The 26,085-nt window shown below is 38.4% G+C and overlaps 1 protein-coding gene across 1 annotated transcript in view; it reads right to left on the reverse strand.

Moving 5' to 3' along the window:
- PHLPP1 (PH domain and leucine rich repeat protein phosphatase 1) overlaps window positions 1-26,085 on the reverse strand; it is a 178,903-nt gene that overhangs the window by 72,719 nt on the left and 80,099 nt on the right. Inside the window, exons 3-5 of the mRNA XM_019657689.1 lie at window positions 25,313-25,509; window positions 19,160-19,285; window positions 2,197-2,363 (exon numbers count right to left, since the gene is read on the reverse strand). Coding sequence (XP_019513234.1) covers window positions 2,197-2,363; window positions 19,160-19,285; window positions 25,313-25,509 — 490 coding nt within the window. The remainder of the gene's footprint in view (window positions 1-2,196; window positions 2,364-19,159; window positions 19,286-25,312; window positions 25,510-26,085) is intronic.

The following is a 26,085-nucleotide window of genomic DNA, read 5'->3' on the forward strand; positions in this document are numbered from 1 at the left end:
TTTCTTTTAAAAAAAATATTATGGATATAGTTGTAACCCTCCTCAAACCATGCCCTAATCCCATGCCCCTAACTGCCTCCCAGAAGGTAACTGTTAACCTGAATTTGACTTTCAATATCTCCATCTATTAATATTTCATCTCTAAGATGTGAGCACTGGTTTGGATGAATTCTAATGCCTCTTTCGGTTCAGAAATGCTAGGATTCAATGGCATGAAATAAGGTCTTGATGTTCTGTAATGAAAGTGCAGAAGCCTATATATACTGCTTTGAAATACACAAAAATATTTCAAAATAATTTCAAAACTCAGAAACAGACTTAATCATGATGTAACCCTTTGGCAAAAAATCATAGTAACTTTATTATAGTAGTGTCAGTAAAAATATTATTATCAATTCTTAGGGCATATGAAAACCTAGGTTCGAGAATTTTGCTGTGATTTCCTTTCATCATACGTATCAGCTCCAGGGGAACAATGAGGAAGTGCTCAAGCATGGTATCCTTACTGGAGCTCTTACTCCTATTAACTAATTCAATGCAGCACCAAACTGTCCCAGTTCTTGTCTGCCATGCAATCCAGTAAAAATTATTTTTAAAAATCTGTTATGCCAGTTTTACTTAAAAATGTCCTTGATGATGCATGAAAATTATTTGTGTTACATTTGACCTTTATTTTCTGGGTGATAAAATAGGAAGTACACATAAAGCACTTATTCTGTATACTAAAGAGTGATGGTTATCTCAAGGAGAACACTTGTACGATTATTTGAGCTGTGAGCCAAACTATTCGCTGTGTTTATGGAATAACACTTTTACTTGAAAGAACAACTGACAAACTCGTTATTTAGACTTGGGTATTTGGCAGACATTTTCTCTACAATGAAGGGAGAAGGTCAATTCAGGAAAAACTGACAGTGTTTGTTGCCAAGGATAGGCTTCAAGCTTTCAACTGAAAATTAAAATTTTGGAAAACGTTTTCACAGTGAGCTTGACAACATTCCAATACTTAAAGATTTTTCTGATGAGATCAGTGGTGATAATAACAACTGTGACTTCATGAAATTGCATAATGAAATGCGTTACCATGTGGAATATCTGTATTACCCAACAAACCAGTATTCCAAAAGACCAACACATAATGCAATAAAATAATGCATGGGCAGAAATCCATTCAAAGTGCAAGAAAAGCTAATGGATCCTAATGTAAAAAAGATTTTAAAAGTTCACTAATAGAGTTTTAGATTCCACATTAGAACTAACATTTAAGAAACGATTGCTTGTCAAGTTTTGGTATAGTATCAAAAGGATAGTCGCAATTATCTGAAAAGACCATGAAAATACGTTCCCTTTTTTCCTACATATCTGCACAAAGCTTATAATAAACACTGAATTATTCTTTCTGGATGTTAAAAACTATAAACACATAATCACAATGGTTAATTACCATAGCTTAATCTCTGATCATCATTGGTCATTTAAGAACATATGAACAATTGATTGTTTAAAAGTGATATTCCTCTGAAGTTATAGTCTCATATATTTACAACAAATACATAAGTATAAGAAGCTTCACTTATCACAGAATCAAAATTGATTATTACACCAAATAAGGAAAAGGAAATGAATATGGTAAATTCTTAAATTTGTTTTGGATACATGCAAGTAAAGTCTCTTTTCTCTGTGTACAAAGGAGCAGACCCCATTCATTTGACATGTGACTCCTGAAATCTACACACTAATCACCTAGATGACCCAGATGGTGTTAATGGATTTAAACCTCAGTTCTTAGGAATTTCTAAGGAAATATCTTTTTCATGGGGAAAAAAAAAAACTCTACCTTTTGTATGTTTCAAAAGAAATAACTTAATCTGACCAACCCCTGTAGTTCAGAAGTAACACACCAAACAAACATCACTAACTTTTCACAGACCCATTTGTAGATCAGTTAAGATATAGGAGTGATTTAAAGAGAAATGTTCTTATATAAATCTATCCAGTTAATAAATATCATAAATCATTCATTTCAAAGGCAGGCACCTTGAAAAAATTTCAGAATAAGAATTGACAATGTCTTCACTAATGAAGTCTTATTACCCTGCCCTCTGAAAAAGAAATGTTAGACACTGTAGCTTTTTAAGTCAGAACATTAAAGAAACAACGAGAACCTGACACCCCTATCCTTTTCTGCATGCTCACCTTTGCAGCTCATTGAGCCCCCTGGCAGTGGGTAGACTGGGATTTTGCCTTAGGAAGTTTTGTTTTAAGTTGAGATGAGTGAGGTCTTGGCTGTAGAAGAGGTTGGCAGGCAGATGCTCTAGGCTACAACAGGAGAGGTCCACTGAGCTGATGCGCTGTGATGCAACCTATAGGGGAGAAAGCCAAAGGCCATTTTAATTCCATCCATTTATGCTGTAACGACTTTCTGTGGATAGAAATAAGACAACCCCGGCTGGGAACACAGACACACTATGCGCATAGCACTAAGAGTCCAAATACAAACCAACAGAGTATTTCCTTGGTATAGACCTGAGTCAAGTGCATACTATGAAAGCAGAAAACAGTGTCCTTGCCTGGAAAGCATTTACAGTAACCTAGTATGGGAGACAGGTTACAAAGAGCACAGATTATCCTATCAAGTTTAGTGATATCAGTAATCATCTCCAGCTATAGGGGTTATGTTCCTGAAAACATCCATGGTAAGAGAAGTCAGAGCTAAATAATACAAGACTTCAGAGTAAAGACAGGGTTGGGAGATGGGCACTAACATCTAGGCTGAACCTATGAAAGTCCTTGTATATTTTTATTTAAACCAGCGAGAATAAAGAAAAGTAGTATCAGTGGTATTGCACGTAAGTGTAATGATAATGGTAGCATACAATCGGATTCCATTGTTTGTCCGCTGTAAACTTCTCATTTGTTTCTTGCACAGTTTCAGTGAGATGCTTATAAATGCACTGTGTTTTGCTTCATGCAGGTATTCTAAGTAAAATGTATGTAATGCCCAAATGTTGATCCACATATTCAAAGCCTTCCTAGTTAAATGACCCCTTCTAGGACTACAGACCGACCCACATGGTGAAGACAGAAGCAGCACAGGGTAACCAGTCTCTCTCAAATGCTCTCTCCAGCATTCTGACTAATGTGCCAGCTCATGCCACAGTGCGTGGCTTCAGCCCTGCTTACACACACCTTGGCACCTTCCTCCTCATGGGAGCACTGTTCTAAGAGCTGGGCTGATTCCCCCTCATGCTCTACCTTTCCCAGCACTCTATCTACAATCAGTTTGATGTCCTCTTCTATTACCCAAACCCAGCTGTCTCTTTCCTAATTACAGAAGGAGAACGCGGTCCTTGGGAGTGTGGCTCTGGTGTCAGCGCGCGGGTCACATCCCAGCTCCCCAGTTAGGAGCTGAGAGAGTCCTGGGCAGATCGCTGAGCTCTCCGAGCTCCAGTGTTCTCATCTGCATAACAGGCCTATCTACATGGCTGGCCCAGAAAAGGCATTCAATAAATGGTGACTGCTAGTATTATCATTACCACTGCTACTTCCAAATATTGATAGAATGGTTGACATCGTATAGCCACTGGAATCCAAATGCTCCTGATGCTAAAACATGTTCATGTTTGAAGTTGGAAAACAATTCCTGTGCACACATGAAAGCTGAGGGAATGACGGGGGTAAAAAGTGCCTGGCAGGGCTCAACTCCAAAGAGTTTACAAAGGAAGTCTGGTTTGCATTTGGACAATTTCATCTTTCCTTGAATTTTCACCATTAAATAAGAAAAAGAAATCCCAAACAGAGCCAAATCATCCATATAAACCAAAAGATGTGAAAAGAGCCAGAATTTAATGGGCCTGCAAGGCAGGTGCAAACATGCCACAGCCACACAGGATTCCTAGGCAGGAAGTGAGGCTGCAAGTTGTACTCAGTCAAATCATTTGTTCAAAAATATGTGTTGAGTATGCAGCAGTGTGCCAGGCCTCGTAATTCCTGAGGTACAGCAGTAAAACAAGACAGTCTGCTCTGAACCAGTACACCTTAACAGAAGGAGAGGGCAATTACAAGAGTGCATGAGAATGGTTACAAGGGCAAGGGGCATGATATAAGGAGTCAGGAAAGGCTTTTCCCAGAGGACATGATGTCCAAGCTCAAGGTTGAAACTTGAGTGGAAATCCGTGTTTTTATCTGTCCGCAATCTTTTTTTCACTTCTTCTGGTAACAATCCTTCAAATGCATGTGATCCTGATGAGAGCAGCAAACGAAATACACTGACCCTCTGGCTACACAGGGGTGGGCATGTTCTCCAGGCTCGAGCAATCAGAGGACCCCATCTGCTGAGCCCACAGACTGATCCAATGGGTACCGGCAAGTGATCCAAACAAACGAGGCTAATCAAAGGCCTTCTGTGGGATTTCTATATCCGGAAGCTGAGAGAGGAGGGGGGAGGGGAGCCTCCTTAGAGCTACAGTTGAAATGAATAAACTAGATTCATATGTATCAACACGGAATGATAAAAAAACAAGTTGCGGAAAGCTATATACAGTATAATGCCATTTATGAAAAACATTTTTCACACACAACTCCATATATTATGTATGAATAGTTATATGGGCAATAAAGCTATAAACCATACATTGGTCATATACTAAATTAATGGTAGTGATTACCTCTAGATAGGCAGGGAGGGAAATGGAAATAGGACAGGAGATGGAGTTCGGAAAATAGAAGATGTGAAGGAACTATGCCAATATGTTGACAACTGGGGAGGCCAGTACATGGGAATTATAATACTATCCTTTGAGTTCTTTTTTGTGTGTGCAAGTGTGTGTAATTAGAAAAAATAATGTAATCTCAATAAAAACGTCAGTATAAAAAGGGGGAAACAGATGAGAACGGTCTTCCGGATTTCCTTGCATTCAGTGGTTACACTAGGTGGTAAAGCAGGGATGGTTCCTCCTCCTGTAACCAAAGATTCCCTTAATCCACTGTAGTGGCTGAATGGTCGCCTCCAAAAAGGTATGTCTGCATCTAATCTCCGAATCTGTGAATAGTACCTTACATGACAGAAGAGGAGGTGCTTATCCTGGATTATTGGTGGGATCTAATATATGTACTCGGATCCTGATAAGAAGGACGAGAAGGCTCTGAGCGAGAAGGAAGGCCATATGACCATGGAGGGCGAGGCTGGAGTGGAGGGGGCCACCAGAGGCCGGAAGCGTCAAGGCGGAGGTTGTCTGCTACAGCCTGCAAAGGGGCACAGCCCCGCCGACACCCAGATTTCAGACTTCTGGCCTCCAGGTGTGCGAGAGAACAAATTTCTGTTGTCGTAAGCCATGAAGGCTGTGTTAATTTAACGACAGCCATAGGAAATTAATATACCCTTCTCAATTTCTTCCATAGTATTGTAATTTTCATTTTCATTCATTCAACATGTTTACTGAATACCTTCTAAGTGCCAATTACTCATCTGGGAAAGCACTTAATATGCTTCAGTATACAAAATGAAGATCCCCGCCCTCATTAAACATACTTCACAAGGAAGTAAATGATACATTAAAAATTGGTAAATACTATGGGAAAAAAGATATAGCAAGGAAAAGGGGGTCAAAAGGGGGTCAGGATGTTGGGAAGGTGGCGGACTGTAATTTAAGTAAGTCGGTCAGCGGGGGCCTCACTGAAAAGTGACATTTAGACACGAAGTATATGAGGAAGTCAGCTGAACAGAACTACCTAGAAGACAAACACTACAGGCAGAGGAAGGAGCAGAGTAAAGCCCTAAAAAGCGATGTGCCTGCTTGCGGCATGTTTGAGGAACAGCATGGGGAGCAGTAAGGTACGGGGAGCGACCTGCAGGAGGTAAGAAGGTAACGGCCGGGGGTGGGCAGCAGATCCTGCAGAGCCTTTCAGGTCACTGTCAAGACTGGCTTTTCATGTGAGCAAAATGAGAAGTGGGAAGGTGCGGAGAAGCGTCTGTCTCTAGACTGGAAGCTCACAAGGGCAGGGTTTCTGCCTATTTTGTTTTCCGATACACCCCAGGCTCAGGACTTGGTATGACCCTCCAAAGTATTTGCTGGAAGAATAATGGCCACTCGACCACTTTACCACCCCGCCTTTCTCACCAGTTTGCATCTGATCCTTCTAGTATATTCTTTCATGTGGAGATTACTTTGAAGAGAACAAATTCTATTTCAACTGAAGCATCCCACTAAATACTCTCTTTGGACAACTAAAAGATAATGATTAAATGTCAAGTTGTATTTGATTCCTTTCCTCATTCTGGGCCGCAAGCTGTCCCTGCTGGAAACCAGGGGGGAGGAAAGCACATTAACAAAGCTGCAGCAAGCAAGCACAGGCTGTGGGAGTCGTGGCAGAACTGGAAGCATCTACCACGAGGCCAGGAATTAAGCATGTCACAATGGCCGTGGGACAGTGAGCTGTCAAGGAGGCCACGGACGCTACCACTAGCCTCTGCCCAGTCCTGTGCTGCCACAGAGCGAGGTTTAAATGCTCCCGCCCAGACCAGCCTGGCCACACCAGGGCCCCGCCACAAAGAGGTCTTGCATGACTTGCAAATGAAAAGAACTACCAGCTGGGCTACCTACATAGCATCCATGAAAGCTAAGAGCCTTCTCAAAATGAGAAAGACCTAAATGAGTAATAAAAATAAATCAGAAAACTACCTGTACGCACCCCTCAGAGCAAGCAGCCTTTTACTAGCCTAGCTTTTTTTTTTTCCCAAGTAGTAGTAGCAATAATAATGGCTAACGTGTAGGAGGCGTCACTTCTGATAGGCACACTTCTAAGTGCCTTAGACATAATACTTAGTTTTAACCTTCACAACAGCTCAGTGTAGTAAGGACTTATCCCCGTTTCAAAGAGGAAGGTTAAACTGAGTCACAGAGTGTGCCCAAGGTCACACAAAAGCATAGCAGAACCCAACTCTGGGTAATAGCCTGGACTATGAATGCTATGCCATCAAGTCAGGCCTGGGCAGAGTTCAGATCTGACCTAGGGGAGCTCCTCTGACTCCTGTGATAAAATAATAACGTAACCCCTCAGAGCAGAGCAAAGACAATCAGCAGCCATCCCTAGGGTAAGCTTAAGCCTTAGGAATGAAAGCAGGCAGTGACAGACAGGAGTCCTCCTGGACAGGAGCAGAGGAGACATCTGCTGACCACACACAGACTTCAGGAAACGGGGAGTCCCCTGAGGGCACCATTCCTGTCATCATGGTCCAGCCCACTCCTACCTCACGCTTGTCCACCTGGGCAGCAGTGATGCCACCGGGTGAACGCCCAATTGAATTTCAAAAGGTTACAGGAAAAGTTTACAAGGCAACAGAAATTTGGAAAGAAAATGAAATAAACAGGCACAGGTAGAAATCACCTCAAATCTTTGTTATAGAAAGGAACGTCTGAAGGATCTCACATCAGAATATAAAATCGTTTTGGCAAAAGCTACTGTACTTCCATTACACCCCAAACACAAGAATAGCGGGAGACGAAGTGGAGGCCCCAGCCACTTGACACACAGGAGAAAGGGCACCGTGGCAGAGCTGTCCTCCACCACTTCCCAGCCACGCAGCCCTGGACAAGTCACTCCACCTATCCATCTTCACCTCTCAAGTGGAAGAAGTCATACCTGCCCTGGTCAACTAAACAAGCTGCTATACATAAAATGTTCTCATTTTAGAAACTCAGGAGAGGCCCTGCAGACCAAGTATCCCTAAACCAACGACCACAGTTACAAGCAACAGAAACCTGTAAGCCAGGAAGAGCCCCAGCACCGGCCACCGCCCTCGGCACGCCGAGCAGGTACATGGATAAAGCTCAGACACGCAAGGCAGAGCACTACACTGGCTCTGGAGCTCACTGACCACTGATGAAGTGCCCATGAAGAAAAGTTCAGCATACCTGGGGCTTGGAAATCAGTGCTAGTCTGTATTAACAACAGCCACTTTTTTTTTTTTTAGGCTGATAATTTAGTGTTAGCAAATTAAATGGGATTTTTTTTTCCCCCAGGAACCTATGTACCCTGGGAGATCCATTAAAATGAGCCTGAACCACATGCTCAGGTTGTCTTCTTTTCCAAATGATTTGTAAACATGTATGAAAAGAAAGTTCATGTGGCCCTCAAATTATTTCCCCCAAAGAACACTGCGGGGTAAAAATCAAATGACAACAGGAACAGCGACCTATGCAGATCACCTACTGGGCTCTCCTGCGTTTCTAACATGCCACTCAGCTCAGTGCTTTCCTCAGTTTTTTCACTGCCAACCTTTAGGACGTGTGTGTTAAAAACAAGACTCTGATTTTGACTTGCATTTTTATAGCAATATATTAATATCTGTCCTATCCTAACCTATCCCTGCCATCTGCTCTTGCAGCGGGTCTGCAGTCTGCACTGCTCCCATCATGCTTCACGTTCACTGGGTGGACGGTCATCTTTCACAGGCAAGGGAAAGTTTAGAATGATCTTCATGTGACTTTTCTGTCCCCACTATGCTTTATAAAGTGGTATTTATCATTATTATATGTATGGCAGGTTCAAATCAAACAAAATGACTCTGAAAGGCTTGGTCAAAGCGGCTGAAATAGCACAAATAATTCTGCTTGTCTGAAGTAAAAGATTGCCGTAAACTGGCGTTATGAGTCATTAATTGCTCTGGCCTAGCCTTAGTGGCTTGGAAATTATGCTCTGGCTACAGGGATAGTCTCTGGGGAGTTTACGAGACTTCTGTAAAAAATTCTTAACCTTAACTAACCTAGTTTTCATTCTCACCCCCCCAAAAATGCTTTGGGAAGGCATCAGGTAGGAGAATATAAATTTAGAATAGCTTATTAACTTTATTAGCTAAGCATTCTAACAACTTATTTTCAATTTCATCCTCATCAAGAAAGTTTTATAATATTTTATATGAAACAAAAATTTCCAATTTCAAAAATTTTAAATTCTCACTGCTTCACAACATGCAATCATTTCTTTAAAAAAATTCTACCAATATAAGAAGAAATGCCTTATCTTGACCCCAGGCGACTTCACAATGACATCTCATTTCTTGATCCTTTACTAATTGCCATTTTATAAAATCTTTTATAAAAGATGCAGAAAATTCCTATAAAAAATTAGTTACAATGGTAATGTCCTAATAGGAGCATATAAAGCTGCCAATTTTGGACTTAGTAAATTCTACCAGAAATTCTAGTATCTTACTATTTCTTTGCCTTAAATGATTAAATGATATGACAAGAAAAAAAAAACCCAAGAAAGAAAATATACCCATTTACATATCATTCTAAATCACTAGAGGTCATGAAATGATAAACCAATGAAGACCAACAACGGGAAGGTCTGGAGAAGCTATCATTCATTAGCAGGCAAAAATGAGAGATGGGATTCTATGGGGGGGGGAGGCTATGATTTTAAGATTAGGCTTATTAAGACTATCAGGTACCAGTTAAAACGTAGTTAACAGACCTCCCCCCCCCCCCAAAAAAAAAAGAGTATGGAGAGAGCTACAGGCTGAAGAATGAGACAAACAAACAAAACTCCGGGCTCACAGTTCCAGCACCAGGCTATAACAACACAGACAAAACGATGCTGGGACATTTACAGCAAGAGCTCCTCCTAGGCCTCTTGGCTCTCTCTGCCAGGAGAGTGAGAGGCACGGGGATGAGTGAATCTTTCAACATATTTATCATTTGCTTTAATGAACCAGGCACTGTACTTGGTACTGGAAAGGTGCACTTCTTGTCTTCAAGAGTTTGGTCTCTTGAGGACACAGACACCTGACCACTGTAATTTAAGAGCCTATGTGCAATGGAGCGACAGAGCACACGGAGCCGAGAACACAACCTGAGCTCTCGTGACATCACCAGCACCTAGAATCGCCTCACTTGACTATCCGGGTGGTGCTCCCAGGCGCTGGTGCAGAGACCTGCACAGCCCCACAGAATGCAGGCAGAGTTGCAGTATTTGTCTAGTGAGCTCACTCTGCAGCCCAAACTAGAAATGCAGGCCTGGCACCTCCCTCTCTCCAAGTCAGAAGCAAGTATAAAAAGCTCAGAGGAGACGGCACCAACAGCCTTCCATTAACTGTGTCACTCTAACAGTTATCTCCCCGCCACACACATAAACCCCATTGTGTTTCTCAGTAACAACAGAAAAACAGAGCTCAGCTTGGGTGGAGATCAAATCTGAACTCCGAGTTCCTTCCTCATTTCCTTATTGGCAAAATTCGTGTAAACAACCTCTTTAGAATGTGACTACCTGAGAATGTCTCTGAGGTCCATCACTTTGGCATTCTCCCCAAAGTGACATCTCCTTGACAAAGGAGAAGGGAAAAGATAGCTGACCACAAAAAACTTATATTCTAACTTTCTACTTAAAGAAATAATATAACCAAATACTTTCAAGTCCGTATACAAGATCTGGCATGTTTCACATAGAGAGTTCCTTGATATTTCTTCAATTATTTCACTATTCTTTACTCTATAAAAGTATAAATCAGACCAGTAGGTAGAAGAATTTAACTCTTCAGAGTAGTTGTGGAAAATTCAATACTCTGGGTTACAAATATAAGGGTTTTCCAAGAAAAATAAATATATCATGGAAACTAAACTCTTAAGATATATTTTTTTTATGGTGGGCTAAACAACTCAGAAGATTACAATGATTTAACTTCAAAATATAACATGACCAGATACAGAAATCTGTTTAATCATGTACGCTAAGTTCCTCATATACCAATACTTGCCCAGTTTTTGAAGAATTAGACACAGGAGTCCCCTCAACACTGAAACCAATTTACTCTGCCCAGAAAGCATCTCGGGTTTCTTAAATACCTCTGGTCATCATTGAAGAAGATCAGTGGTCAGTGTCCAGTGGCTATCCTTAGCAGCACACCCCATTCAACAGACTGCTTGAAAAAAATCACCTTTTATTCTACTACTGAGCACCTGGATTCTGTTGACAACTGTGTGCATGAAGGACTTTCCTTCATCATTTTCAGTAAATCTCAGTTGTTATTTGAATATTGGCCACTGTAAAACATTAGAAGTAAAATTAAAGAAAAAAGAGCAAGGCAGCAGAACTTCCTGCATAAAACTTTATACCTCAGTTACGCCTTAGTTTCCTCACCTGCAAAATGGGATGATAATGTCGTAAAACCCAGCTCCTAGAGTTCATGAGCACCTACTTAACAAGGCTACTACAAAGCTCCTACAACAGTGCTTGGCACATTGAAAAAGTTACTAAAATGTTAGCTATTACTATTTGCATTACTGCTGTCACTACTGGATCAATTCAGTAGGCTCAACAATTTTATTATTAACATGCCTATCAACAAGTTGGGGGGACGGGGACAAAACAAAAAGTCTTTTTATTTTGGTGTTGACCTCATGGATGAATAACTAATTTAATAATGTCTCAAGAAAGGAAAACAATGGTCACATACTCTGTGTTTTAGCAGGTGGTATTGGCAAATACATAAAAAAACCAGACAGTACTCAGAAGGGATGCTAGCGAAGGGGTCTGGGAACCAAGTGACAAGGGCCAGAGATGTTGTCCTGGAAACAGACTGCTAAGGAGTGGGAGGTCCCAGAAATCACGGTAACTCTTCAGTACTTAGAGGTTATCAAATAGGAGAGGGAGGGGAATTCTGCAATATACCAAAGAGCAAAACTAGAAAGGACCCTGAGTCAAACTACAGGGATCAAGACTTCAGCTCACTTATAAGGAAGAACTGTCTTGTCTGACACTACTGGTGTCTGACACGCTCCAGATGTTTTTGAGGGCGGAAGAAGTCTAGGAGTCCACAAGCTCCTTTCCAAATCTTAAACTCTAAGTCTCTGAACTAAGAGCCACTTGATGATGACTAGAATTGAAGGTTAAATTAAAGAACACTTTCAAAGAAAATGCCAAATAATTGTTAAGGCAATTATTCTGGAAATTATTACAGTAATATTACCTTTCTGGCAACTACCTCACGAGGGTCCTTCCCAATCGTAAAATAACATATTGTAACTTTAAAAATAGCTGTAAGTTCCTCACTTGAAACCTAAAAGGTATTTTATTAAAGATAATAACAATATACAAATAGAATCCATGTGAAGAACACGTTTTTCTCATTTGCTGAGGTCCTGATGCAAGAAGTGGCGCCTAGAAGAGTGCCTAGCAAAAGAAAGGGTACAAGAAGTATTCTCTCCTCTCCCTCTCCATCTTTCCCTGGGGGCAGGGGAGCAACAACTCTCATTCCAACGGAGCTGGAGATCGGGGAGGGACTGAGAGACAGGGGGAAGGAAGATGGAAATACAGGGGATGCATTTAATATGGTAAATGTGTAAGTCAGCACTATTTCACAAAAGCATGCTTCTTCTGTTATGACAAGGTAAGCAAAAACTAGGTATCTTTTTCATTTCTATAAACTTAGATTAAAAAACAGGGGAAATAAAATTAAGTAGTTTTAAACTGAAATGACTTACAACTGAAGGGAAAACCCTTTCTTTAGGAATACATTAACTAGGATTTCAGAACCTATAGTTACCACAGGAAAAAAGTATAGACGGGATTAGCAATGTGGAAATAAGATGACGCACAATTATAACTGCAAAGAGATCCTTTTAATATTTTTACTATTTTGATCACAGTTTAGGTATTACAAAAACAGAATTTAAGGCAATCTAAAGCATTTCATCTTTAACTTAAATTCAAAACAGAATTTCTAAATTCCTTAATTTCATAAACTGTTGTTTATATTTGTAATAAGGAACGATTGTAAATTTTATTTATGTAACAAATCCATTACTATATTGGAACGTTAGTTATAATATTGAACTAGCAGGAAACAATCTAGACTGGCCAGCACTTTTTTACTTTAATAGCTTCTACTTTTTTCTGTTTTTCACACTGCTCAGACATCTGTGATATGACTCCATTTTTACATCGTGCACAGTTATGCCTTTGTGCACACATTACCTCTCCTTGAAATGCCCTTTCCCCACTCGTCTTTCTGGTAAACTCCTATTCATCCTTTGAGACTCAGCTTGCCCATGACCTTGAAGTCTTCTGGTACCCAAATATTTCCAAACTTTTCTCGTATCTTCACTACAGAACTGGTACAAGAGCAATCTTCTTGGGGTGGGGGGTGACATTGTATAAGCTAAGATCCATGTCCCTGAGACCCTCAGTTCTACTTCAGATTCTAACACACACTTGCTAGACTGTCCTTGTCAAATGGCCCTTGATTCTTTCTTTAAAGAATGGGTATAAAATGTGAAATGAGTTTCCAAAAAAGCCCTGTTAAGCCCTGGACTCTTCAGCAGAACAGTATTCAGACAGCAAAGCTTCTTTACTATTATAATCTTTTAAATACCAATGTACCAAACACAGCACAATCTCTAAACAACAGGTGACAAACCATGCGGACAAAAAGCAGCATACTCCCTAAACTACCCTTCAAGTTCAGAAGCAAAATATGTGTAAAACATGACTAAGTCATCTTAAAGGGTTCCTTGCAACTACATCTAGTGCCACAAGCCTACCTGCTAAAAAACCTCAATCCTATTACACCAGAATGATTTGACTCAAGCGGTTAGTGAAGTATTTATTCTCTGAGTAAAATCTGGACAACAAAAGACCTTTTTAAAGCACATGAACACAAAAGTTCAAGAGTGACTCATCATGTATCTTTTTCTTACTTAAAGGGTGATGTTTACTCACCATTTCACGTGATCTTTAATTCAGCATGAAATGTGGCCCCGAGTTACCTACCTTCTGCATTTTAAGGGTAAACCCAACATACCATGACAATCAAAAGTTCATTGCAGTGACTTTTTTTTTTCTCCAAAAAAGAAAAAAACAAGGTGGCCTAGAATTAAAATACAATAGTTAAAACTGAAAGAAACACAGCAGGAGAGATAACCAGCCCCTGATCAACAAGGACAGAGACACGTGGGCGAGTTAAGTGGCCTTATGAAGCATGAACTTATAACACTGGGCCATATACCTTATATCATATAAATAAATGAACCACAACTGGCTGCGAGCTGGTCATTGTGGAAGCTGGGTTACCTGTATGTGGGTTTTGCAATTCCTTTCTTCCCTCAGCTACCCTCGGCCTTTGTATCTCATGTCCCTCCAGCCACTCTGAAACATGCTGGCTACTCGGACCCATGTTGAGCAAACACAGCCTTTTTACACGGCATACACCAGGCTGTTTACCGAATTTTCAAAGCATGCTGTGCATTAATATTTTAGGAATGACTTTACAATCAATATTGTAACCTCCCACAGGAGCTATTTCCTCCACAGTATCTATCTCCCGCTAACACCCGCCCAAAATAAAAACACTAAAGAGACTGCCTTGGATAACATTTTGGCAAGCAGTACCAAATGCTAAGATTAAGTTTAAAAAATAGTAAGTGTATAAAAACTCATCTTGATAGAAAATGTCTAATTAATAACATTTTATAAATTTTCCTAAAATCAAATGAAACAAAATAGAAAAAAGATTAACACTTCTCTTATAGCTAAGATCCAGGAGCATATACTGAAAAGTCAATTTTCATTTCAAATTAATTATCTAATTCATTTTAATTTAAAAACCATTGGAATTTGGTTCTTTTTGCCCTCCTATCCTTAAAGGTGGTGGGGGGAGGAGGGAATGGAGGTGTGTGTGTGTGGGGGGGGGGTCATTAAAAACCAGAAACTCAGAAATTCCTTTTTGTTGTTGGTTTGTTTTCTTTCAGATCTTTATCAAAATGAATCCTCACTTAAAAATAAAACCAGTTTTCAGCAAACAAAAAAAAGGAATCCTCATTTAAACATCAGGATGGAAACAGAATCCTTTCTGTGAATGTTTCATTTCTCAATAAGAAGAAAAAGAAACTATTTCCACAGCAACCCTGAGTGTGACTGAACTATATAACTTCCTAATACCTCATATGAGCAAGAACAGATGACAATGGAAAGCAGAAGCTGGCGTGGAGGTGGCTTGTAACAGTTATAGTCAGCCTTGGCCACTCCGAATTCCCCATAAGGGCATATTCCCAATGAAGCGAGGTTCTCAGCCTCTTCCCAGCAGCTCCAACCTACTTTCCTAGGATACTGGATTAAAGAAAGACACTATGATAGGATTACTCACAATATCCAAAGTTTACAGAAGATTCACATCCAAATAGGGAATTCTCTTACCATTTCTTCTATAAAATCTAACCTCTTTAATCATGTCCCCTTTAATTCACTAACCATAACAACCAAAAATTTTGTGTATCTGGTTTTTAAGATTGGAAAAGGAAAGACACTATTGAAAACCTGTCTTTACTAAAATGTTTTGCTCTTGGTTCCCGACCCCTGACTTTTCAGGAAGAAATCTTCTTTCTCCCCATTGTCTGGCATCCTTAATTACTTTACCCCAAAAGGCTGCTGTGGTTAAGAGCAGCAGAAGGTGGTCCCATGTTCTCATAAACAAACCATATGTGTGTCTTTTATCTGCTTAAAATAAACAGATAACACTACAAAAAAGATTGTCTGGCCAATCAGTAATGATGGTCACAAAAGTATTTTATTTATTTATGTATGTGTTTATTAGCAAGTCACCCGCACTCATGCACACCACACACACACACACACGGTGTGCCAGTGTAAGTCCATTACATGCATATTTCATGCAAGCTCTAAGAGGTAAGTACTATTATCATTCCCTTTATCAAATGAAAAAGCTTAAAATGCAGAAACTTGGATCCACTCATTCAACAGGGAACGGCAGGACGTATGTCCGCCTTACTTTGAATCTCAAACTCTTCACCCCCACGCCATTCAGCTTCTCCAAATATACTGAAGGGAAAGGAGGTTAAGGTCCTAATTTGAATTCACTCTAGTTAATATCAGTTCACTACTAGTTAGCTACTTGTTATGACTAGTAACTTAAGGTCATTAACTCAAAGCCCCTCCCCGCTCCAGGAAGCATTCACCCACACTTGTAAGTGTGACATGTAAACTGCAGTCTTCTTATGTATGTCTGTGTGTGTGAATTATCTTCTACATATAGTGACGTTACATTCCAACACATACGTGTCAAACACTTTCTAATGGTAATACAATAATCAGTGGAATGGGAAATGCACCAACATTCCTCTCCCCCATCCTGTCACCATCGTGTTCTCCTGTGTCACAGTCCTCCCTCCCACCTTTTCCTATTGAGAGGTCTGATGCCTAAATCTGTTCATGGTTTGGATAATCAGAGAGCCTCCTTACAGATACACTATCCTATTAGGCCATGGAGATGGCACATGGGCCAACCAGCAATAAGAAAGTACTAACGAAGCTAACATTTGACATTTACAATCACAGCAACAAGTTAGAAACTAACCTTTGCCACACCCTATTTGATAGATATATCATAATCTACCTCTTGCGCTTCACCTCTCTGCTGCCTCTAGGAAGAGAAAGCTCTGAAGTTAATTACGAACTATACTTTGACAGTTTTAAAGGTGCAAATATGTAAAAGTCTAATTAGTGCTATCATTTCTAACCTAGGATATAATTCACCTAGTAATTCAAAGTAAGATCCTAGAAACGATTCTTTGTTTCTCCCTTTTCCTTATGCTCTGTAAGTAATTTACTGTATTATTAATCCTGTCACGATCTCCAAAGCACGTCCCCAAACGCATCTCTGCACTTCTCTCCATTTCTACCCTCACCTCCTGCCTTGGATACACAAGAGCCTCTTGCTCGGCAGTCCTCCCTGCTTCTATTCTTGTGCTCCACGATCCAGTCTCCACACAACAGCCAACGTCAGATCAGGTAACTTTCTGGAAGAAAACTCTTTAATGACTTGCCATTATACCAATAAAAACATTCGGCCTCTTTATCCTGTTCTATAACAAGACCCTGTCTTCCCTGATTGCACATCCCTCCTTCCAGTCTAAGGGCTTCACACTATCTTACTCGGATACTTCTTTCAGTGACGTTTCGGTTTAAGTGTCCCCTCCTCACAAAGAGTTATTCCTCCCCCATCATTCTCTGTCATTTCACTTGGAGTATAGCACTATGATTATTTGATATTTTCTTTCTTGTATGTTTACTTATTTATTGTCTGTCTCCCCAGTGTAAGCCCTACCAGAGGGGAATTGGACTTGTTCTTTGTTGTATCCTGGTGCATAAAATACATACCTGACATACAGAAGGTGCTTAATAAATGCTTGATCGGTTTAGAGCAGTGACTTTATCATTTGTTTGGATGTTTAACATACAAGACTATTAAACTCAATACCTATCAATCTTTTTGTTATTACTGTTTGAATCAAAACAACCCATCATTGGTAAACTTGCTAATTTATATATTTTTTTATTTAATTCTTATCTATGTTTGTTTAAGACTTTATAGCTTGACTTGTTCAAAAAAGAATGTACAGCAGCTGACTAATCTACTGCGTTTGGTCTGAAAGATCAAAACATCTATATATAGCACATCCTAAAAAGTACCTGACCAGTATTCCTCAAAATGGCCACAGTCATGAAAAACATAGACTGAAAAACTGTCACAGACCAGGAGTGACAAAGGAGATATGACAACCAAATGCAATGTGATACCCTGGGTTAGATCCTAGAATAGAAAAAAAGCCATTAATGGAAAAACCAGTTAAAGCCAAATAAAGCCTGGAGTTTAGTTCAGAGTAGTATTCGAATGTTGGTTTCTTAGTTTTGACAAATGTACCTATACTATCTTTGCAATTTTTCTGTAAATAGAAAATTATTTCAAAATTAAAACTTAAAAAAAAAAATCAACATCTCCATATAGACAGAAATTTACTGCACTTTGACCATAGTTCAGCATTTTATTCTGAATAAATGCAGAGTGTAGGCCGTTGACTTATTGCTTTGAACCCATACAACCACTTAAATATGAAAGCACAATATTATTTAATACTTATCTCTTTACATTTGCAACCACAAGAGCAGTTTTAAAACAATGAGACAGATGTACGCATTGCCTCTACTATCACATTAAGTCTACATGCAAGTCTGAAGGAGACATGTCCTCCTTTCCCATTTTCTCCAGCAGGGATGTTACCCTGCACATTCGGAACCGCCATTGGCCCACTAGGTTGGGAGACTCTTCTAAATCCTATAAACCTAAACTCTGCCCACTACTTTTGCTCTAAACGGAGGCAAAACTACTGTTCCTAAGTGTATTGCATCATCAGGGAACACAGTCTTTTACCTGATAATTCAAATGCAACCAGTATTTCAAAAAGACATTTTAGATATTATTCTCTAGTTTTCTATTAACTATTTTAGAAAGTTATTCCCTATTCATTCTCTTGATAAATAATTACCTCATACAGCAGTCTGAATCATACTGAACTTGGATAAGAAATTGGATTATAAATTCAAAAATATGAAAGCAAATTCCATGGTAATGCTTTTGCACCCCAGAGAGGTTTCATCATTTCATCAACACACCCAAAACCAAGGCACCAGGAGCTGTAATCCACCCATTTTACACATAATTCTATAAACATGATATAAAAATATCCTCACACACGGTACCTGAAATACTAGCATTTATTTATCTTTTTTATCATGCTATTCTGCTTTCCATTTTACACACACACACACACACACACACACACACACACACACACACACACAGTTTCATGAGTCATGGTGATCTTAATCAGGGGACTAAAATCGTCAAAATTAAGATGAAAAGAGAAATTAAACCATCCAAAAGGCAGAAGGTGAAAAAGTGAAAGGCAGATGACATAAGATCAGGCTCTTGTAAGAAAAAATAGTCAGTGGAAGAGAGGAACTTTGTGACAATTCTCTGGGAATTTTGCAGTTTTGCATTGTCCCACCCAGTCTCTTACATAATCTCAAGTTCATGTTCCTTATCTATTACATTAAGATAGTAACATAGGTTTACCCAATGAATTTTTTTTGAGTATAAACAAAATCTAGAAACAAAACACAATTTTTAAAAAGTTACTTTTCAGCCAAAATGAGCTCTTATAAAACTAAAAATTGCTAACTACTTGCAGAATCTGAAAAAAAAAATTTGGTTTTTTTTTTTTAGTGTATAACTATATTTCGTAACTGTTCAAGCAGAAAGCAACTCTAGCCAACTAGAAGTGGAACAGAATTCTTGGGTGCTTACCTTAGAGACTTGTCGAAGCCACCTTAAATACTCTGTGAATGTATCAAAGCAAATGTAGTAAGTCTGACTCTGGGGTCCAGAGGAGCTAAATGCTAAACAGTGCTGGTGCTTTTTCACTTCTTCTACCTATAAAAACAAACGAAGAGAGACAGAAAAAAGTCAGAAAGCAGAATCCCTGACACAGCTCGTTAACTATCCCGAAGATCAATGAGCCTGCACTGATTTGCACCTCTCGCGACATAGGTTTCTCTTATTATTTAATACGTTTAAGTTTCTGAGTCTAACCAATTTGAGTTACAAGGAACCAAAAAAGGGGAGTTTTATCTTCATTAGATTTCCCCACAATAGTGAAAATCTCTTCTTCCTGTTCAAAAAACTGGACAGAGTCCCTTTCTTACATTTGTAATATCCTCACAGCAGTGCTGGGGTTCCCACTTCCTCCTGTTGGGAGGCTGAAGATTTTACTTAAGAAGTTTTACTTCAGGTGGATTTTTTAAGTTAAGGGACTTTTGTATTACTCTGAATTGCAACCTTTTCTTATAAAGAGCTCTTCAAGCATATTAAAAAAGCTTTTTAAAATTTAATGTAAAATTGAGATTAACCTAAAATGAAACTCTACCATGAGAACTTTCAAGTCCTAATAATGCAGTGCTATGGTCAAATCAAATTTCTACTCGCAGTAATTTCTCCATCAGTAAATAAAGTAACGTGATATTACACAAACTCCTGTTTCATTTACAAAAATGACTACAAACCAAGTCACAAAGAAAGTGTAAAAAACTTTGAAAAAGATCAATATCACACAGACTATGTTCTTGAACCAAAATGCAATTAAGTTAGAAGCCAATAATTTTTTTAAAAAAACCTCAATTTAAAATCCAAGTATACTTAGAAAATTAATAACACACTTTAAACAATTCACAAATAAAAAAAGAAATCATACTCGAAATTCAGATATTCTTAGAACTAAACCATTAAAAAAATACTACGTGTAGAAATTTATGGAATGTAACCAAAGCAGTACATTGAGGGAAATTTATCATTTTAAATACTCATATTAGAAAAGAAGGCAGAAAATTTGATCAACATTTATCTCAAGAACTTAAGGGGAAAAAATACCAAAACCAAAAACTGCATAAACTTAAAATAGAATGAAGGGAATAATAATAAGCAGAAATCAATGAAATGAAAACCAAATATGCAAGAGAGAGCACTGACATTAATTAACAAAGCAAAACACTGGTTCTTTGCAAAGGCTAACAAGTTGAATATCAACTGATATTGATCAATATCAACTAAAGACAGATATAAATAATATTAACAATGAAAAGGGAGCCATGGCTACAGAATAAGCAAAGATTAAAAAGAGAACATTATAAATAAATAGTTTTGTGGCAAACTTTTAGAAAAATATATTTTACCAACACTAAATCAAGAAAAAAACAGAAGGCCTGAATATTTTCTTAAAAAACTCTCAAGACACTATCAAGCCCACAAGGTTTTATAGGTGAGTTTTACCAAAGTTACAAGAAACAAATCATTCCAAATTTGTGCAAACTCATCCACCAAACAAAAAATGAAGAGAAATACTCCAACCTATTCCATAAGGCCAGTAAAATAAAAAAACAGATCAGAGAAGTAAGAGGACAAAAAAATGACAGGCCAATCGGGCTGGACTCGAACCGCTGTTGCTCAGAGCTCAAACTCTTGAGCGAACCAACTGAGCCACTCGGCCAGCCCATGACAGGCCAATCTCAATCATGGACACTTATCTTGAACAAAACGTTGCATCAAAATTCAGTAATATAGAACAAAAAGTATCAAGAACAAGTTGGATTTACCTCAGGAAAGATAGTTTAACATTATTGGAACTATAAAATCATTCATCACATTAACAGATTAAAGAAGAAAAACCTATGATCATCCCCACTACTGCAGACAAAGCACTCGATAACATTCACTACCCATTCGTCATTCATAATAAAAACTTAACAAACTAAGAACACAAATAACTCCCTTAAACTGACAAAGGTTATTTATCAAACATGTACAGCAAGCTTCAATGTTGATATCGATCACTTTAAAATCGATAAGACAAAAATTTGCTGTTTCTATTCAATACCTTACTACATACAGTCCAGGCCATTACAATAAGACAAAGAAATGTACTAAGGAAGAAATAATATTGTCGTTGTTTGAATATGACATAATTAGCGACACAGTTAACTCCACAGCATCTATAAACATTACATTAGAGTAAGTTCAGAAAATTTGGCAAGGTGGCTGGATATAAAATCAATATTCAAAAATCAACTATTTCAATACGCTACAGAGAAAATACAATTTAAAAAAATACCATTTAAACTAATCAATATTGACAGAAATCAGGCCAGTGTTTTCTTTAGGCTGGGGAGAAGTGAGAGCAAAAAGGGTCAACGGGAAGGGGTGCAAAGGAGCACAAGGTAATTTTGGGCGGTGATATGATCACTATCTTAATCATAGTGATGGTTTAATGGGTGTGTATACAGCTATCAAGTTGCATCCAAGGGAGTATGCAGTTATCAAAGTATTATCAAAATGTGCAGTTTACTGCATGTCAGTTATAACTCAATCAAGTTTGGTGACGACGTAGAGAAACCAGAACACTTGTACACTGATGTGAGTGTAAAATAGTACAAAACAATCTTGGAAAAGAAACTGATATCCTTTGGTAAAAGTCCATATGCCCTACAGCTCAGTTAAGTGCACTTCTAAGTATGTGTCCAAGAGCCATATTTCTCAAGGCGGTCGCTATAGGAATTTTGGATTGAACAGTTCTTCAATGTACATTCTGAAGGACTGTCTAAAACTTTTTACTCTCTGAGCCCCTACCCTAGAAATGCCAATAGTGTCTGTCCCCTTTCAGCGAAGATATTGGTGCTATCCATACATTATCTACTTCTCCACTTCCTAGACCCCTTCCAATTAAGGTGGGGTCATATGACTAGCTTTGGCAAATGAGCCATGGACAGAACTGGTGTCACTTCTGCATCCAAACATACAGGAGTTAGTTAATAATATTCCAGCTTACTTCTTCTCCTGCCTAAGCAACAAAAGAAGGCCACATGTTCCAAATGTTATGAGAGCAGAGCCCCCACCAGGCTAGGTCCCTGTGCAATCATGTGAAAAAGGAATCTCCATCCATCCACAATGGACATGTAGGCTAAACGAGAAACAACGGTTATAAGTCACTGAGACGGGGGCGGGGCTGTCACCACGGCACAACTTAACTTACATTAACTGGTATGCTGTCTGTTGAATCATTTGACAATTAAAACACTCCCACATGTTACCAAATGTTCCCTTTGGGCACAGTAACTCTAATTGAGAGCTACTGCCCTAGAAAATATACTTGCATACTAGAAGGCATATCAACAGAAGACTATTTCAGCGGCGTTATTTATGATAACAAAAAACTAGAAGCAACCCAAATATCCCAAATATGGGAATTTATAACATTCACAGAGCGGAACATTATACAAAAAATGTGTATTACAGAACTGTACACCTGAAGCCTGTGTAACTTTACCGACAACTGTTACTCCAATAAACTTTAAAAAAAAAAAAAAGAAACGAAAATCACATATAGCAAGTGACATAGAATCTTATTAGGAAACACAATATTGTGTGAAAAAATTCACTCACTGAAGACCACACACAGTACAATACCATTTTTATTCAGATCGAACCAAGCACAACATAGTTACACGATAAAACGTAGTTAAGGAAAGTTCAGAAAATGACAGATACATATTCTAAGACAGTAGATAGCAGGTGGGGGAGACATGGGACAGATATAAAGAGAACACAAGTAGAGACACTGGTATTGATACTACTGTCATTCCTAAATTAAGTAGTAATAGGTTAACAGTTATTCAATTTATTATGCACCATAATTTAACAAATATTAAATAAAATGTTAATTAAAGTTATCTAAAAATCTATGTTAAATTCTAAAGTACAAACTAAATAGAAAAATGCACAATGAAAATACTTATCTATTACACAAATACTTTTTCAACAATTAAATTTTAAGACAGCTTTAACTTCATATTTCAAATTCTACATTTGAAAATGTAAACTAATGACCATGCTCAAGTGATGTGTCAAATTTGATCATCATAGCAATTCTAACTAGGTTATGAACAATCTAACACCTCATTTCCAGCTCTTCTTTATAAAAATCTAAAACAAAATTTAAAAACCCTTCCATTTACTCTCAGTTTTTCCTTTAACAATAGAACAGAATGAAAAAAGAAACAGATAAACATTAATGAAAACTCAAGAGTGCAAAGAGTGAATTATTTTTTCCTAACTTGGTCAACGGGTTTTAAAAGACAATTTCTCAACATACTCAATTAGTTTTAAAGGCATACTGCAAAACGGGTTTTACAAGGTTTGCCTGTGAGAGAAGAAAGCTATTAACTTTGCCTGTGAGAGAAGAAAGCTATTAACTTTCAATTCACTCAATGGTAGAAGTCCATCCAGTAACAGGCCTGGTAATCAGGACAAGTCTCCAGCTCTGAATAAAAAATGCTAATTATTACTGGGTCTTCTGACCTTATCTGAACATCCCTGCTTTCCTGCCTCTGCGTCTCTGAGCACCATAATCATTCCCACCATCTCCTTCACATGTCAATAGATTTTTCACCCTTCCAGTTCTACCAAATTGCTACCTCCTTCACCACAAAATTCCCCAATTCCCCCCATAAAACATAGTATCTCCTTCTAGTACTCCTCCCCACTGCTTTTGCGCCTGTGTTAGGGCAGATATGGTTGTGTCCATCTTTCATCTCTGGATAGTAAATTATAAGCTATTCAAAGACAGGGATGGTGACTTACCCATCTTGGCATTTCTGGAATGCCAAGCTAAGTGGCTTCTCCACAGAGGATAGTTAATAAACAGTTATATTAAATTTGCCTATGCAAATCCCTAACACCATAGAGAAAAAACAGAGTGCTGACCTAACAAGGCATCAAACATTAAATATGCATTTTTAATGATGACCTATGGGGGTAATAACATTGACTAATTTTTCAGTAATCCATCCAAAGGACAAACTCTTCAGTAATAAAATGTAACTAATTCTTCAATGCTCAGACAAAAGTTAAGAAGCAATGACAACCTATTACTGCACATATCCGATGTCACCTGCTTCACTTCTAATCCCTGGAACCAGCAGATCAAATATTTGTCAATAAAAAAAAGGTCACTTGAACAAAAGTTGTTCTCTTATTTTTCCTCATCCTGCCTTCTCTCCTAAGCCATTCAGGGGGGGAAATTGTAAAGAAAATATTACTTTAATAGGCTTCCAATTTCCAAAAAGCCTTTTCTTCATCTAAATTTGCCTTCTTGTTTATTAACAGATTATCATGTCACTTAAAAACCAGAAAATACTGACATAGAATTATGGTAACGATACACTTACCAACGCTTGGAGTTTATAAATAAATCTGGGGGGAAAAAAAAGAATGCAACATTTTCCCAAGCAATCTGGTTCTTTCTATTTTATAAATGATAGGAATAAAATAATTAACATGCCCAATTAAATGCCAGCTATATCTATCACTTGTACCACAGGTTTTCTCCAAAATGAGTATCATTGCAAGTTCAAAATCCATGACTAGCTATGGCAGTAAACTAAAGATGCTAACCCCACTGGTCATGAACCCAAATCAACAGAGAGGTATGGCAAAGTGGGATCAAAGATCCATGCTAGAGAGTCTAACCTTCCATTAGCATGCTTGACTGGTCATGGACTTAAGGTTCATTATATTATACTACAAAACAAATGCCCAAGATATCAAAAAATGTCTACTCAAAAGTAATAAGGTATCATCTACAGCCTGAAATATAACACTGATATTCTAGTTGCTCTATTTTCAGTCCTGTAGGTAAATGAAGCAAGGATTACCAGGGCCTCACATGAGCCAATGGCATCGCTATTTTCTGCAACTCCACCAACCAATAATGCCTACTGGTGGGATACAACAGGACTGAGTAAGACCTTAGATGAGTCGAAAACCATCTACCCATTACTACAGAAATGGCTCTAAGTAAGCTCCTTCATGATGCTGGGAACCCTGTTGGTATTTTGTTTGTTTTAAACTTACTTTCCCACCAATCAGTGGCAGAACATGCATCTTTCCAGTCAAGCTGTCTTTCACAGATGATACTATTAGGCAGGTGCCACATAGGATGACTTGGCGTCTGGTCCATCGGTTCACTGGCAGCTGCATTTTGCCTTTACGGACATTATACATTCCTGAGAGCTGAATCCGTTCAGAGCTACCCGTGCTGTGAGGTTTTCCTGAAACAAAAGCAAGCAAACATTTTTAGACTTAAAGAAATGAGCCTTTTTCTACTCATTAGCGTACCAGATAAATTACCTGGACATAGGGAAACAATCTAATTTATAATTGAGAGAATCTGAAACCTGCAGTAATGCAATTATGGTGAGAACGACCACATCTACTCCACATGTTTGGGTACATTTCAATACTAAGTGAAGAAGAGCTTTTCCTTAAAAACCTAGAAAAAGACCATTTTAACTTGTCTGTTGTAACCCAACTTTTATTTTCTTCTTTATCCTTCACAATTTAATTTTACGTTTACAAAAGACATGACAAGATATTTATGAATGGCTAGAGTTAATTTAAATACACTAAGAAGAAAATATTACTGAGATAGGATAACATTCAATATCTAGCATTTAATGAAACTAATCAGTTTTAATGGCATTAACTGCTACTATTCTTCCCCCTAAAGATATTCAATGTAATTTACTATTAGGAGACAATTAAAAAATGAATGACTTTTCTAATAAGAAAATGCTACTCTGTAACCATAGGTAAATCTTCAAAGATAACTTAACACCAACCTATGA

This window comes from Hipposideros armiger, unplaced genomic scaffold (genome assembly GCF_001890085.2).
Source record: "Hipposideros armiger isolate ML-2016 unplaced genomic scaffold, ASM189008v1 scaffold_278, whole genome shotgun sequence".
Taxonomy (NCBI): domain Eukaryota; kingdom Metazoa; phylum Chordata; class Mammalia; order Chiroptera; family Hipposideridae; genus Hipposideros; species Hipposideros armiger.